The 15,333-nt window shown below is 35.5% G+C and overlaps 1 protein-coding gene across 1 annotated transcript in view; it reads left to right on the top strand.

Moving 5' to 3' along the window:
• The window catches only part of LOC140136153 (ribosome assembly protein METTL17, mitochondrial-like), a 31,362-nt gene that overhangs the window by 1,549 nt on the left and 14,480 nt on the right, over positions 1–15,333 (top strand). The window contains exons 2-8 of the mRNA XM_072157858.1: positions 2,329–2,491; positions 4,138–4,269; positions 4,744–4,849; positions 8,669–8,750; positions 10,076–10,149; positions 10,880–11,048; positions 11,467–11,646. Coding sequence (XP_072013959.1) covers positions 2,329–2,491; positions 4,138–4,269; positions 4,744–4,849; positions 8,669–8,750; positions 10,076–10,149; positions 10,880–11,048; positions 11,467–11,646 — 906 coding nt within the window. The remainder of the gene's footprint in view (positions 1–2,328; positions 2,492–4,137; positions 4,270–4,743; positions 4,850–8,668; positions 8,751–10,075; positions 10,150–10,879; positions 11,049–11,466; positions 11,647–15,333) is intronic.

A 15,333-nucleotide genomic window follows, 5' to 3' on the forward strand; every position in this document is an offset into this window, starting at 1 on the left:
CAGGCACGGATAGAGCTGTCAAAGTAAAGAGTGTATATTTCAAAACATGATAACTGCACCAGTTATAAAAATTCCCACACACATACCACTTTTAAAATGCACTCAAAGTCCTTATTCCATATCTGAAAAATATGATCCCCAATTTGTACTTACTTTATTGATAAAAGTCTAAATATATCCACATGACAAATTCAGCTGTATGTCCATTGTATATGTTCACAACATGACCCAAAATCATAACCTTTCAGACCTTAGACACATGCACAAGGCCTTGATAGCACTGCCATGTGCAGTCAATAGCCCAATTCATGTTGAACAAGAGACTGGTTGAGAGTCCACATGTTCATTCACCTGCACATGTCAGCACATGCTTCAACTGCTGATGTGCAGTGATATTTAGCAATGTCATGATATCAACCTCATAGTCACAGTCTCTGTTCTGTGGGGTATTGGTAGAATAACACATGTCTTTATGAAAGGTCAAAAGTTAGGGATTGTTTTGTCAGACATTTTGAGAGCCAGATTTGATCAACACCATTTGAAGCATGGTGTAGCTTACAAGCAGGACACATAATTTCAGGATATTGACTACAAATTTGGACCAATAAATTTCCAGAGACAATACAACCAAGGAAGCTTACTTCAAAGATGGTTAGGGCAACAGTGACATGGTAAGTGAAATAGTTAGGGAAGAATACCTTGGTGTACATTTGAAATGTAATTTCTGGTCTTTGTACATGGACTTCATGTCTCCCTATTCCACACATATACACCATTGGCACTGTACAACTTATTAAGAGAACACACCAGGTACCACCACCATGATGACTAATTGCACAGTTGGGAAACCACCAACCATCAGTACACAGAGCTGCTCACATTACAACCACATGTGCACTGAACTGACCAATCGGGTGCATGGATTTTCAAGAAAATTTGTTCTGGACTATGAAAAATGCTCATGCATATTACTTTTGTCCATCAGCATTTGACTGCCTCCACCTTCTATTTCCTACACAAGTAGCTTCAATATACCCTAAACTTCCCTAGAAAAACTTTGAAATTCTCACAAAAACTTATAATTTTTTATAAAAAGCCCTTGAAATTTGAGTAGTGTTGGTTCCACTTACATCAGTTACATGCATTTCAATGGGATGTAATTTGAGCTGGTGATGTCATTGGGTTATAATGAGCTGTGGTTGATTCATTTGCATAAGTTGAATTTGTACAGAAGTTTGCTTGTGGACTGGGAACTAGTAAGTTAAGTAAGAAGTACCGGAAACCTGGCAGTTCCCCGGGAAAGTGGATCAGATCAGATTAGTCATACCTGATGAAGTCCTCCGATGTGAAGGACAAAATATTATACTGGGTAAAAATTCACTTGGTTTTGTCAAGCAAAATGGAAATATTTATAATTTATTTTTTACTCGGCCTAATTAATAATAATAATAAATAAATAAATAAATAAAATTTATAAAGCGCCTTATAATGTAAAAAACAAACTCAAAGCGCTGAACAAGCTTAAAAACCATTAAAATATACCATAGATTTACATGAGAACAACATATCAAACAAAATTAAAAGTTAACTACAAGATTAAAATGCAATTAATTTGCACTTAAATAGATTTACCAATGAAACATGTTAAGAATCAATAAAAGTCAATAATATACAAATTATTCATGAACAACTTTAAAAAACACACAATTGCAGAAAAAATATTAGCATGGAGAATTCACACAGCGATGCAATAGCAGTGCCAAAAGTATTATATCAGATTGCATCAGAGCCAATCGGAGACGAGTGCATTTTAACACTGTGGCTGTGTGATGTAAACTATGCTCTCGCAAAAAGAATACAGCAATTTTCAGTATATAAGTTAAAAATGTTTTGGCCCATAAATATTAATGAAGCAAACTACTAACAGACAAGAGTACATGAGATATTTTGGTTGCTTACACCATACTAAATTTGTGCCACTAAATATCAATTTTTTGCATCATGTTTCATTTTATGCATTTTGTAGGCTTGTTTTGACCCCATGAATAAGGATTATTTAAAACATAAATTAACTTCATTGACAATTTTTGGATAACAATTTAGAGCGGGTTCGCTATCGGACAAGTTTAGAGCTGTCAATAGCAATGACAAGATAAAATAAGTACCGTGCGTTACAAATGATTTAAAGGTTGTCTGCAGTTCATTACACTTGTCTCGGGTAAGTGGACAATGTTATTCCGGACAATATTATCCCAGACACTGACTCCATGATACCTGTAATCTTACAAGTTATAATCTAATGAAATTGCTGCATATTTATTTCTACAGAGGTTAGCAACAATTGTCAAACATCAAACAAGAGTTGATGAGAATATCAAAGAAAAGCTTGAAAACAAGGATGTGAAGCACAAGAGACATGAGGGTGTGCAGGGAGTAGGCACAGTCATACTGCCAAAGATACTTGTCAAGAGCCTCAAGAATTATATGCAAGGTTTGTATGTTGCCATCATCATTGTGCTATTCCATTTAAAATCCACACTACCCCTGTGGAAGATTTAGGAAATATCTTCCACAGGGGGAGTATGAATTGCAAATGGAATTAACACATTGGGCAGCTCCATTTGAATTTCCCACACCCGATAAGAAAGATTCAACCTGAATCTTCCACTGGGGGAGGGTGAGTTTCAAATGGAGCTGCTAATGTGTTCATTCCATTTGCAATTCATATTCCCCCTGTGGAAGATATTTCCAAAATCTTCCACAGGGGTAGTGTGGATTTCAGGGTTGGCGCGATTTAAATCAATTGATTTAAATCATGATTTAAATCACGATTTAAATCAAATGATTTTTAAAAAAAAATCACTGATTTAAATCAACTTTTTCAGTTTTTACTGTTTTTGATAAATTTAAGTTAATTTCTATCTTGAATTACCTGTTTTACTTCATTTGTAATGTTTCTACACCTTTTGGATACAATTAAATACCTCTATGATGTCATTTAATCTATTGCTAAAAAATCATTTTCAAGGTGCAGAATTCAGCAGGTTTTTTCCCATGATTTTACCAAATTTTTTCTTTGAAATTTTCACATCTGAAAACATGTTTTGATTTTTTGTAAATACCTGATAGGATTGTGCATATGTCTAGCATTCCACGGGTCTCTTTAGACTTTATCATGGGGTATAGCAGTTCTTAGGATAAAAAAAATCAAAAAAATTGATTTGAATAAAAAAATACGATTTAAATCAAATAAATCGATTTTTTTAAATTTCTTTAAAAAAATCAAAAAATCGCCAACCCTGGTGGATTTTAAATGGAATGGTCCATTGTTATCTTCATCATCTTGCACCTTGTCTTCTCCTTCATCATGAACAGCAAGAAAAACAACAATTTTGTTTCATTAGTACAAGTGTTTGTCCCAAATCACAGAAAAATGACAGGCAGTTTATTTTAATAAAAAATGTTTGCCTGATAATTGTGAAACCAGTCATATGTAATCCTTCAGTCCGACCTAATTGGGACTGAAAGTATTAAAGTCAATTTGGCTAATATTTGGGGAAATGTTCAAAATGAAGGTTGTGATAGTTGATTTGTAGTCTTCTTCCTATAAGTGTACAATTCAGTTTTGCAGAATATTGCAAATAAATGATTTTTTGTTAAATGTCAAAAGTACACAGGCAGAATGTAAGTTTGGGATGTTTGATTCATGCTGACAGTTTAGTAGGAAACAACCCTGAAACAAATCAATTGGGTAAAAAAACTAGGGAGACCAATAATTGATTATCACACCCCCAGAGAAAACATTTTGAGGTCAAAAAACAATAAAAATGCCAGAAAAATAATCTGTAGACCTTCCCTTTTCATCTCATTTCACTATGACGTTCCTGTTTTGAATGGTTATTGCTCGGCAAATTTTGATACTGAATATGGCAAACTCATCAAATTTTAGGGCATGTTTTGACAAGAGTCGGTTGCCTTAAAATCTCTGGATACTAAAACGAAAACATATTTACACTGCTGCAAGATAATGGATGGTATTCACAACAAAATTTGAATTTTGGACAAAAGATTGTTTGAATCATATTGATTATTATCAGCTGTTTCCAACAAACTATGATATTATTATTTGTATTTCAGGTCAGCCTGTGAAGCAATTGCAACCCCACGCTGATGCTATGGCAAGATACCTGTGGTGTAGAAAAAGGCCTGTGGAAGAGACTGACATTAAAAAACAGGCCAGAGAGTATGCAGAAAAGCTTGGAGTTGCAGGTATGCAAGTTTTTGATGTTGTTGGGTTGGGTGTTTTTTTTGGTGGGTGTATCAGAATTGCAATTTCAATAATATAAAATGATAGTATTCAATATTTTGAAATGATAGTTTTTGTTTTTGTTGGTTGCATTGTAAATGCAAGGGCCTATCAATGCATATTGTGAACCCAGCAAAGTCCCCAATCAAGTTATTATCAGGTATCTGCAGGGTAAAAGTGTGCAGATGTGTGACACAATCTGGCCCATGGAGGCCAATGGAGATATTTTTGAAAATTGAGCAAAAACTGGGGGGTACAGATACCATTAATTTCTGGAATAGCCTGTCACTCACGATGGGCTAGGTTACTCTGGTAGTGACTACCACACAACTACAGGGTTTCAGTGTGATGCAGTCACTCTGCTACCAGGAATCTTGTCATGGTCAAAGCATTTTCATTGTGACGTTCACCTTTTCATTATCTCTTCTATCATTTAGACATAGATGAGGATTCCGAGATTGAAGTACCAAAAGAAAGTAAAAAGAAAATGACTACTGTCATGAGAAAGCTAAAGCAGCACTTGTACAACTGGCAACCAATTAAGTGAGTAATGTCAGTGTTCTTAAAATTATTCAATATAAGAACTTATAAATGCAAGAATATTGTAGGTGCTTTGTTGTTACACTTATGACCTTCTTGAATTGAATGAAATCTTGTAGATTTAACCCCATGAGAACTACCTGCCAATTGGTCAAAAAGAAATTTTCATTATCAATTGGATCAATCAGCAACATTGTTAGAATAATTTCACTTAGCAAAAAAATTGGGGTGAATTATTGCAAAGCTCCATTCTGATTGGTGATTAAAATGAAGATATCATGTAATTAACCAATCAGAGGCAATGTTAGATCGGCAGGTAGTGCTCAGGGGGCTAATACAATTTTGACACACTGAAATTGTCAGGAAAATGTTGAAGTCAATGTTGACACAATTTTGAGATGTTTAGAAAAATTGATAATGTTAGATTTGAAACAATTTTGCCGTATTAATATTTTCAGGGGAAAAAAATCAAGTCAAATTAAATACAAATACAATTCATTCAATTGTTAAATACAATTTTGACACATTTCTTCACTAGGCACATTTGGCATAATTTTGATACACGATATCCACAATAAATTTTTGAGTCCACATTTCTTGAAAAATTGGTAAATGGATGGGTACACTTTCAAATTCTCAGTGGCATATCTTGATACCCCCTCACCAGATGAAATCTCTTACGGGGGTATCATAATAAAATTTTGCAAAAAATTGTTAGTATTTGCCCCCCTGAAATTCACTTCCCCCATCCTTGTCCCCGAAAAAATCCTGGTGCACCAGGAATTTTTTCGCTGGAGGGGGGCATTGGGGCAAAGTCAATTTCAGGGGGGGGCAAAATCAATCCGCAAAAAGTGGAAATTTACGTAATTTGTTTTTGGTTTTGTCTCAAAAATGGGGGGGGGGGGGCTGGGCAAGAAAAATATTGGGCAAACCCCCCCTCCCCAATAGTGCCGCCACTGAATGCTGCTGATGTAACATTGAATAAAACAGGATATGAAAACCCATGATCCTTTGCAGTTACAGCTCATTATATATGCAAAAGTATCATATGATGAGTAAATAGAACTTGAACATGACAAAATGGTATTTGGATAAAGTCAATATTTATTAGTGATCTGTGAAAATTGTGAATATTTTAATTGTCAATTTTTTGTTGGGAAACATAGTAAGACCAGGCCCATACACAGGGGGGGGGGACTGCACCTCCCCAAATTTGTAAAAGTATGCAAAAAGTCCCAAAGTTTCAGAATTTTCGAGTGTAGCAAGCAAAAAAAAAGGTTTTTTACGCTTTTTTGGTCAAAAAAGGTCCAAATTTGGGGAAGAAAGTCCGCTTTTCACAAAATCGCCCCTCCCCTTGGAAAAAAGTCCACTTTTTCAAAATCAGCACCCCCCAAAAAAATCCTGCATACGGGCCTGAGTGAGACAATATGTATGATTTTGACACCATAGAATATATATTCTCAGTATTTGGAGGGTATATACACAGTGGTTTACACATTATGCAGTATGGGGTGGTGAGATGCTTGCATTAGGGGCAACATACAGGTACTGTCTGTTCAATTAGCTTAGATTCTTGAATTTTTTAAGATATTTGAAAAAATAAAAACTTGTGGCCAAAGTCATCAAAGAAAAGTGTTAGCACAGCCTTAGACCTAACGTGATTTATACTTTTCAAATTCCAAAGTTTAATTTAAAACCCCATTTCTTTTCAATTTTGCCTCATTTTAGGCAGTTACTTGGGTCCACCGAAAGGGTTCGCGACCTTTTACAAATCGAGTGGGACGGTCCATTCTCAACTTAGGGCATAGACCCTATCCAATTTAGCAAAACAATCTGTCCACCAATCTGTCCTGCCATTTCAATTGTTATACCGTTCCGGTTATTGGATAGGTTCTATAGGTGATGATGGTCCACCGGTTACGTTTTATGCATAACATTATTCTGAGCATTATTTTTTCCTAAACAATGACATTAAAATTATGGATTTGTTCTTATTTCAAAATTGAGTTTTGTTTAATACCACCATTTCTTCCCAAGAATATCAGCATTCGCTTGACATTTTCAGATACAGTGACTTTACAAGAATTTGTAACCTGATTGTTTTAAATAATATTTTCTTGTACAAAAGTTCTTTTGGTTCACAGTTTTGTCAGTTTGTTTCAACAAACAAAACGAAATAACAAATTGAAAATAAATGTGTAGTTTTATAATAGGCCTATAGGCCTACACCTTCTCAGACCCATTAAGCACAATCAATCAATCAATCAATCAATCAATCAATCAATCAATCAATCAATCAATCAATCAATAAATAAATAAATAAATAAATAAATAAATAAATAAATAAATAAATAAATAAATAAATAAATAAATAAATAAATAAATAAGATAAGGCTGAAACTGCCAGTTGCATAAAAATTTAATTTTTGCATTACTTCTGTTTATAAATAAATAAATAAATAAATAAATAAATATACTGAAGAAGATAAGGATGAAACTGCCAGTTGCATAAAAATTTAATTTTGCATTACTTCTGTTTATAAATAAATAAATAAATAAATAAATAAATAAATAAATAAATAAATAAATATGCAAGGAACGTATAAATATAAGCTGGGCCTATTTTAGAAAATCTTTGTTCATAAATAATAACGTAATGTAGGGTTTCAACACAAATTAAGCATACTGGCCAATACTTTGCTGGACAATACTTCCTGATGCGGATGGTCGAATATATACTATCGTCCCCATTGCTCTAAATGGATTGATTCAAAAAAGTTTATGGTACCCGACGTTCTATGGCTTTTTATAAAAAATATCGCGGGAAATGACCAAAATTGAAAAGAAATGGGGTTTTAAATTGAACTTAAGAATTTGAAAAGTATAAATCACGTTAGGTCTAAGGCTGTGCTAACACTTTTCTTTGATGACTTTGACCACAACTTTTTATTTTTTCAAATATCTTAAAAATTCAAGAATCTAAGCTAATTGAACAGACAATAGTAACTTGCCTTTATTGAGCCTGTGGGAGGGTCTGAGACAGAAGCACACAATTCTCTAGCAGGGAACTGTTATAGTGACAGTTGGAGTACCAGAAATGGACCTTACAAGATGCATTGGAGGCCTGGGAAACTTGAGCATTCTTAGTAGTGTGATAGTGGAGGCTGGGCATCGGTGTATTGGTTGATAAAGTCCATTGCTAGCAAATCTGAGCTCAATATGCGAGGTGGTACACAGTGCCATAACACAATTCAGACTACACTCTCACCATTCCTTTTTGGGCCCCACACATGTGTGGGGCTTATGTTATCATCCAGATGGTTGCCTGGTTGTTTGTTTGTTTGTTTGTTTCTTTGTTTGTTTGGCTGTCTGGGCGGAAGCAAATTCTTTAATCCACTGTGCAGCCTGCCCGAACGTAATAACGGATCAACTTCAAACTTGGTACGGTCATAGGATATGGTAGCCTGATGTGCTGTATAGTTTTGTGACATGTTATTTGCATATTTATGAATATTAATGAGCTTATTTGCATATTTTGCCTACATTGTCATTAATCCACTCTACAGCTTAAACGTAATAACTTCAAACTTGGTTTGGTGATTGGATATGCTGGCCTGATGTGCTGTATAGTTTTGTGTCATGTTAATTGAATATTTATGAATATTAATGAGCTTATTTGCGTATTGCATATTATTTGTATTTACAAACCTTTGTTATTTACACACCTTTGTGTGGGGGCCACCTTAATTACGAACTGCGTAATTCTAGTTGAAATTTATTAATGAAAACTTAGCGATTAATTAATTTTGATTTTGTTTTCAGGTATGATGAGACCAAACCCATGACCTATTTACTGGCAAGACTAGCACCAAATTATGCAGTTACATATAGAGTTTTAAATGAGGTAAGATTAGCCCTAGAACTCTGGCCCCCGGGGTGGTCACTCCCATTGTGGCCTGTACACCATCCGCGATAATGAAAACACGTAAAAAGGGTAGTTATTCGTGGATATGCACGATCGTGCGTAACGTGTTTAGGGTGTCAAAAACATGAAAAATTGGAAAAAGGGTATCAAAATTGCAATTGCTAATCTGGCGGAAATGAAATTTAGGGTATGAAATTATGATGCAAGGAATAAAATCCCTGTTTAGGGTATCGTTTTAGCCAAGGATTAAATCCTTGTTTAGGGTGCTTTTCAAAAGTTGATTATCGCGGATGGTGTACAGGCCACAATGGAAGTGAACCCCCCGGGCTCTGGCCATAGTATCCGTTTTTACTTCTACTAGGCCCAGAGGCACTTACATTGAAAAATTTGTTGAGCATGCATGAACGAACCAGAACAAAAAATTAAAGCATTTCAATGCTTGATCAAACGAAGACAAATGTGTGTCAGGTCACTAATAAACATGATAAAACCCACTTGAGAACACACAGTTGCCGGTCATTTCTAAAGATGCATTTATACTCAATTGCTTTTGCAGAAACCTGAGTCGCACGCATGATCAGTGTACTAAATCGCCGCCGTATTTGCATGCTGAGCATGCGCATGATTCGCTGCTTTTCAAAAGCGACACGTAGGCCTATTATATTGACACCCTCTATCGGTCAACGTTTTCTAAAATTACACACATAACTTGTGCAGTTAACGACAATGATTTAGTCTGATGATGAGTAACCCATGGGTATAAACACAGCTTTACACAATGACTAATTTACATAGGCACAAAAGACCGTGTTCATGTACCGTTACTCAGCCAAACATGGCAGAGTAGGACCCGGATGTTCCTATCTCCACAACGTTATACCTTTTCAACAAGGAAAGAAATACAAAAAGCGAATGTCTAGGTAAGATGTTGTGTTGTGGAATGGCATGAAGGAAAGTCCTCATCATTCAAGCCTGTGGCCCGCCCGATCATTCTGAGAGGCAAAAGACTGGTCTGCTGGTTATGGTGAAATATGACATAGTCTTAAGGGGAACAGAAATGACATTCCTATTGGATTCCTTTGGCATTAATTGGAACTTGTCACTTTTAGATTACTTTGGAAATATAAAGTAATGGAATTGATGCCATTGATAGTTTTAACTGAACTTATGTAGACTGCTCAATGCCATAAGTGCCAGTAAGTGCAATAGTTGCCATATGTAGCCTCCATGTGTAGATGAGTACAATATACTGTGTGTAAATAGTCAAATGTTTACAGGGCAGCTATTGTAATGTTTCATTGCAGATCAAGAAGAGAGTGCCTGACTTTAGGCCGCAAGCAGTGCTAGATTTTGGCTCTGGTCTTGGATCAACAGTATGGTGAGTTGGTCTTTCATTTGACCTCTGATGACCTGTAAATGACCTTCATTATGTTTTGAATCATATCAACATTTCATATACTAATTTTCATTCAAATTGAACAAATTTTACCCCTTTTGACTTCTGTTTGATCTTTGGTGAGCTTGAAATGACCTCCATCATATTTTGAATCATATCAGGATTACATATACTAATTTTCATTCAAATTGGACTAACTTTAGAATTTTGCCCCCTTTGACCCCAAAACAGACCCCTCCTCCATGTTTAAACCAAATCTGATTACAATCCTATATGCACATAATGCTATAGCCTTTTTGGATTATTCTGATAATCACAGCACTTAATATGTAGCAAATAGTGATTTGAATATAATTTTCAGTAATCAACCCTGTTTGACCCCTGCATGACCTTGAACTCCAAATCGAACTGTGTTTACCCCATAGACACCAGTTAATGTCAATGCGTATGTGTCAGTCTAGAGCAACTGGAGCAAATTATGTCATATGTTGACAGAAGTAGCAGAAACTGCTCAAAGTCCAGCCGTAGCTCGGCTGGACTAATACAGCTTCTAAACATTTATGGTCCATCCTCTTCAGTCCTAACACCATTATTACCATGCTGCTGATTGGCCCAATAAATCACAACATATTTCTTGTAACCAATCAGCAGAGCTGTGACATTTGTACTCTTGGGTTTAAGTGATTGATGTATTGATTCATTGATTTACCAGGGCAACAGATGTACTTTGGAAGAACAGCATCCAGCAATTCTACTGCGTTGATACATCGAAGGATATGCACAACTTAGCGGAAGATATCTTGTGTGGCGGGAGTAAGGAGGAGAATAAGCCTTATCTGGACACAGTTTTCTTCAGACATTTTTTACCAATTGGGTCAAGGGTAAGATTTCAAACTCCTTCAAGCTTGTATTTAGGGGGCCTAATGTGATGTTATGAGCATAGTATAGACATTTTCAGCAAATTCTGTAAACTTTTGATAAGGCCAAGTCCGTAAAATGTTTAAAGTGTTTATCAATCGTCAGATTAGATATACAATATCTTTGAATAATTTTGGCCTTGATCAGTCTTTGTAGATATTGGAATCAAAGTCCAAGTCAAGTAAAAGTCCAGAAGAATCCATGTCCAAGATAAATCCAAAACCACTTCAGCCCTAAACTTGAGTTGTCTGACCCTGATATTAGCACTTGTGGCCATGTCCAAAATATGGCATATTCTCAGCAGAAATGGACTAAAACTCTTTATTTAGATACAGTATTTGTGATGTTTCAATTTTTCTTCTGTACCGTTTCATTCTTCAGGTAACCTTTGACCTCACAGTGTCTGCATATGCCTTACTAGAATTACCAAACAAGCAAGAGAGGCTGAAGACAATAGAGAACCTATGGAATAAAACAGACCAGTTCTTGGTTCTGATAGAGAATGGGACATTTGAAGGTTTCTTGGCACTTATGGAGGCTAGAGATTTTGTGATGGCACAGGTAATTAAAGGCTTTATTGAATCTCAGTTGTAAGAAGTAATGGACTATTCCAGTTGAATCCCATAAGCCCCCTATGGAAGGCATGACCTTAATCTTCCACACAGGGAGTGTGAATTTCAAATGGAGTCACCTGAATAGGCATAACATGTGGGATATGGACAACACCTGCCAATAAGTATTTTTATGTGGGGAACAATGATTAGTCGAGGCTCGCCACACAAATGCAATGAATGAATGAATGAATGAAAAAGACAGTTTCACCCCTGTCCGCTGCCTTTATATTTCTTTTTTAAACCTTTACTCACCGCACAATGTTGCGTTTGGTTAATATTTAAATCTTGCGCATGCGACGTTTGGTTGGTTAGTATTTAAATCTCGTACTCCATGATAAAAGCATTTTTTTCCGGTCTTTTGGTGAAAAACAAGTTCATCGATCATTAAACTATGATTGCTTGTGCAGGCCTATCTATAGGTTTAGTGATGAGGGGAGAGTGCTTGTTAATGGGGGTGGGGAAGCTTTTTTACAAAATGTGATCATTATATGATAGGCCTATATCTTTTGTGAGTGCTTTTTCTCAGCATAGCAAATCCCGGGAGCAAATCAGAATGATGTTTGAAACTTAAATTTTGCACTTTAAAAACTAAAAATTAGGAAAGACTGACAACATATAGGCTTAACAAAATTGCTTTTTGACATAATTGCATAATCTCCCCCCCCCCATAGGGTTATGGCCTATGGGTAAGGAATTGGAATAAGTTGGCAATTTTCTCCAATCAAATAAAAAACAAACAAAATTGCAATTCGTTTGTGTATGTAATATGGATTTTTTACCAGTTTAAGGTTATTAACTATTTTAAACTGTTGCAACTTGGTAGTTCACAGCATCTTGCGAATGGTAGTAAGCTATATCACAGATATAGATTTGTAGGTCCTATGCAGGGGTAGCATTAAGGCCCGAAAGTCGGGGGTTGTTTTCCGGTGTTTTTCACTCCCGAGCTTGCAGAAAATCCAAATACATGGGGTGAAAATTAAATCTCGGGGGTGAAAAATATTTTGCAGTGTAGTCAGGGGCAGGAGTAAGGTCCAAAAGTAGAGGGTCAGAGTTCACCCCCGAGCTTGCACATATTCCCAAATTCCCAAATTAACATTTTTTAAATTTAGGGGGTCATTCACCCCCAATCGGGGGTTAACGCTACCCCTGGTCCTATGGTTCTTGAGTTATGTTGTAAAGAGGGCTGAAACAACAACACTTTTGTAAAACGTACATAACTCATAAACAACAATAAATTAAGCATATGATTTGTAGAATGAACTGTTGCAAAACATCAAAGTGTTATGTTTCAATAATATATTGATCTAGATTATGAAAATCAATTTTTTTTGGTTGCTTCGACCAACAATACCGTAAAACCCCGTCTACAAGCATATAGAGTGCTTCTGATGAAAGCTACATTAATCCAGGCGCCATTATGGAGTATGAGCAAATAAATTACGGATCCAAGCATATACAAACAAGTATTATTTTAAGACCAATCTATTGTATTGGTATATTTACGCTGGCTTCGAATTAATTTAGCTTTCATAAAAAACACTATGTATGCTTGTAGACGGGGTTTTACAGTACCTCGTCTACCCTTAATATGATTAAAAAATACAGGCTGGGGAAATGTAGTAAAAAAAATACGACTTGGGTGGGGTTCGAACCCGGTTTCAAGTGTTGGCATGCACTGGACATAAAAAATGTCACAGCGCGCTAACTGATTGTGCCACAAAGGAAAAGATATACCTTTTGGGTAAAAAGACAAACTTAATGAAAAAGAAGTCAAAATCATTTATAAAACTAATTTGTACCTCTCATCTGTGTTTTATGCAAACAAAATACAAACTAAAGGCAATTCAAATTTGTTTGTTTTTTTACCACAATTGGAGCTATTGTCATAGACCACAATTGGCTCTGTTATTTCTTATCTCTTCCTACATCGTTTGACTAATGTAGCTGGTATTTTGGGCTTTGTTCATGAAAGTTACTTATTTTTACCATTTTTCAAGCTCTTTGATCCGCAAATTGGCTTTACATTGTTGTTTTAGCTAATATCCTTTGATGTTACGTGGAAGTGACACAATATTTATATTTGTTAAGATCTGTGAATTTCCCTTTAAACTACTTTGGAAAATAATTTTGATGTCATTTTTTTGACATTTTGTGTAGTGACATTGACACAATTTATTTGGTTGTGTTCCGACACTTTGGAAAGTGATGTGCTTAGTAATTTGTGGGACGCAAGACATCTGCAGATATTTCCCTCACTAGAAATGGCCTCTTGATGACCTTTGACCCCAAATCAGTGAACACCCGACAGAAAGAAAACAAATAAAGAACGGAGGAAGAAAGTTAGAGAAAAGAAAAGACAACTTCAAGTTGTAAGCATGTGTATCACAGCTTTATTGTAGCTTAAAACTTACCATAAAATTACCTCTGAATAGTGAGTACATTCTCAATTTATTGAAAATGACATATTTTGTATTTACATTACATTGTTAAGGGAAGGGGTATGAGCGTTTGGACAGTATTTATTGTGGGACATTAGAGCACATCAGACATATCGATTGCATTCTGAATACGAAGAATGTCCTTCTGATATCAAATAATTTTGATTTTTTGAAATTCGCAATGTAATACACAGTTTATGGCAAATCATTAAAAATTGATATTTAACAGTACTTGAAGTAAACTTTATAAATCTGATGATTTCTACCCAAAGTGTATGTAGGTGGGATGAAAAGCCGACGATCAATTGAAAAATGTTGACCTTTAGTTATTGAAGATATGGATTTTTTCCCAAAACACCAAAAAAAAAAAAGGTCTTTTGGGAAAAAAATACATATCTTCGATATAAAAGGTGCAAAATTTTCAATTGATCGTCGGCTTTTCCTCCCAGCTACATACACTTTAAGAATATATCATTAGATTTATAAAATTTATTTTGAGAACTGTTATATATCAAAAATTTGAAAAATATCAAATTTTAATAATTTGTCATAAAATTGGTATATCGTGAATTTCAAAAAATGAAAATTATTTGATATCAGAAAGACATGCTTTGTATTCAGAATGCAATTCGATACGTCTGAGGTGCTATCATGTCCCACAAAAAATACTGTCGAAACGCCATAAAACGCTCATTCTAGATCCCTTAACACAATATTTATACAAATAATAATATGATATCAACATTGATCAATTTTTGTCTGGCCTGATAAGGCAGGAGAATATATAATCACTTTTCCGTATGTATGTGGGGGTGCGTACGTGTTTGCCGACAAACAAGGACACACACAAGATTTTTCACCCTAAACTGTGGACCTACTTCCAACCGAGGACTGTCCTCGGTCTCAAACTGCTGCAAAAGACCTCAAATGCATGCTAGATGCTTTAAACGCTATTTGCCTGAAACCGAGGACCACACGTTTAAAAACTACCGTCCGCAGGGTGATGGCTACAATTTCGTTTCGTATTATACACAAAAAAAATCCGCCATTTTAGTCCACGGTTAAGGTCCGTTCATACTACCACCGCATTTGCGATGCGTTGCTTTGCGATGCGGTGCGTTGTCGCACTGCATCATACTGCAAGTACTGCATTGCGATATCGCAATAAAGTTAAATACATTTTAACCTGGAAATGC

This window comes from Amphiura filiformis, chromosome 16, assembly GCF_039555335.1.
Source record: "Amphiura filiformis chromosome 16, Afil_fr2py, whole genome shotgun sequence".
Taxonomy (NCBI): Eukaryota; Metazoa; Echinodermata; class Ophiuroidea; order Amphilepidida; family Amphiuridae; genus Amphiura; species Amphiura filiformis.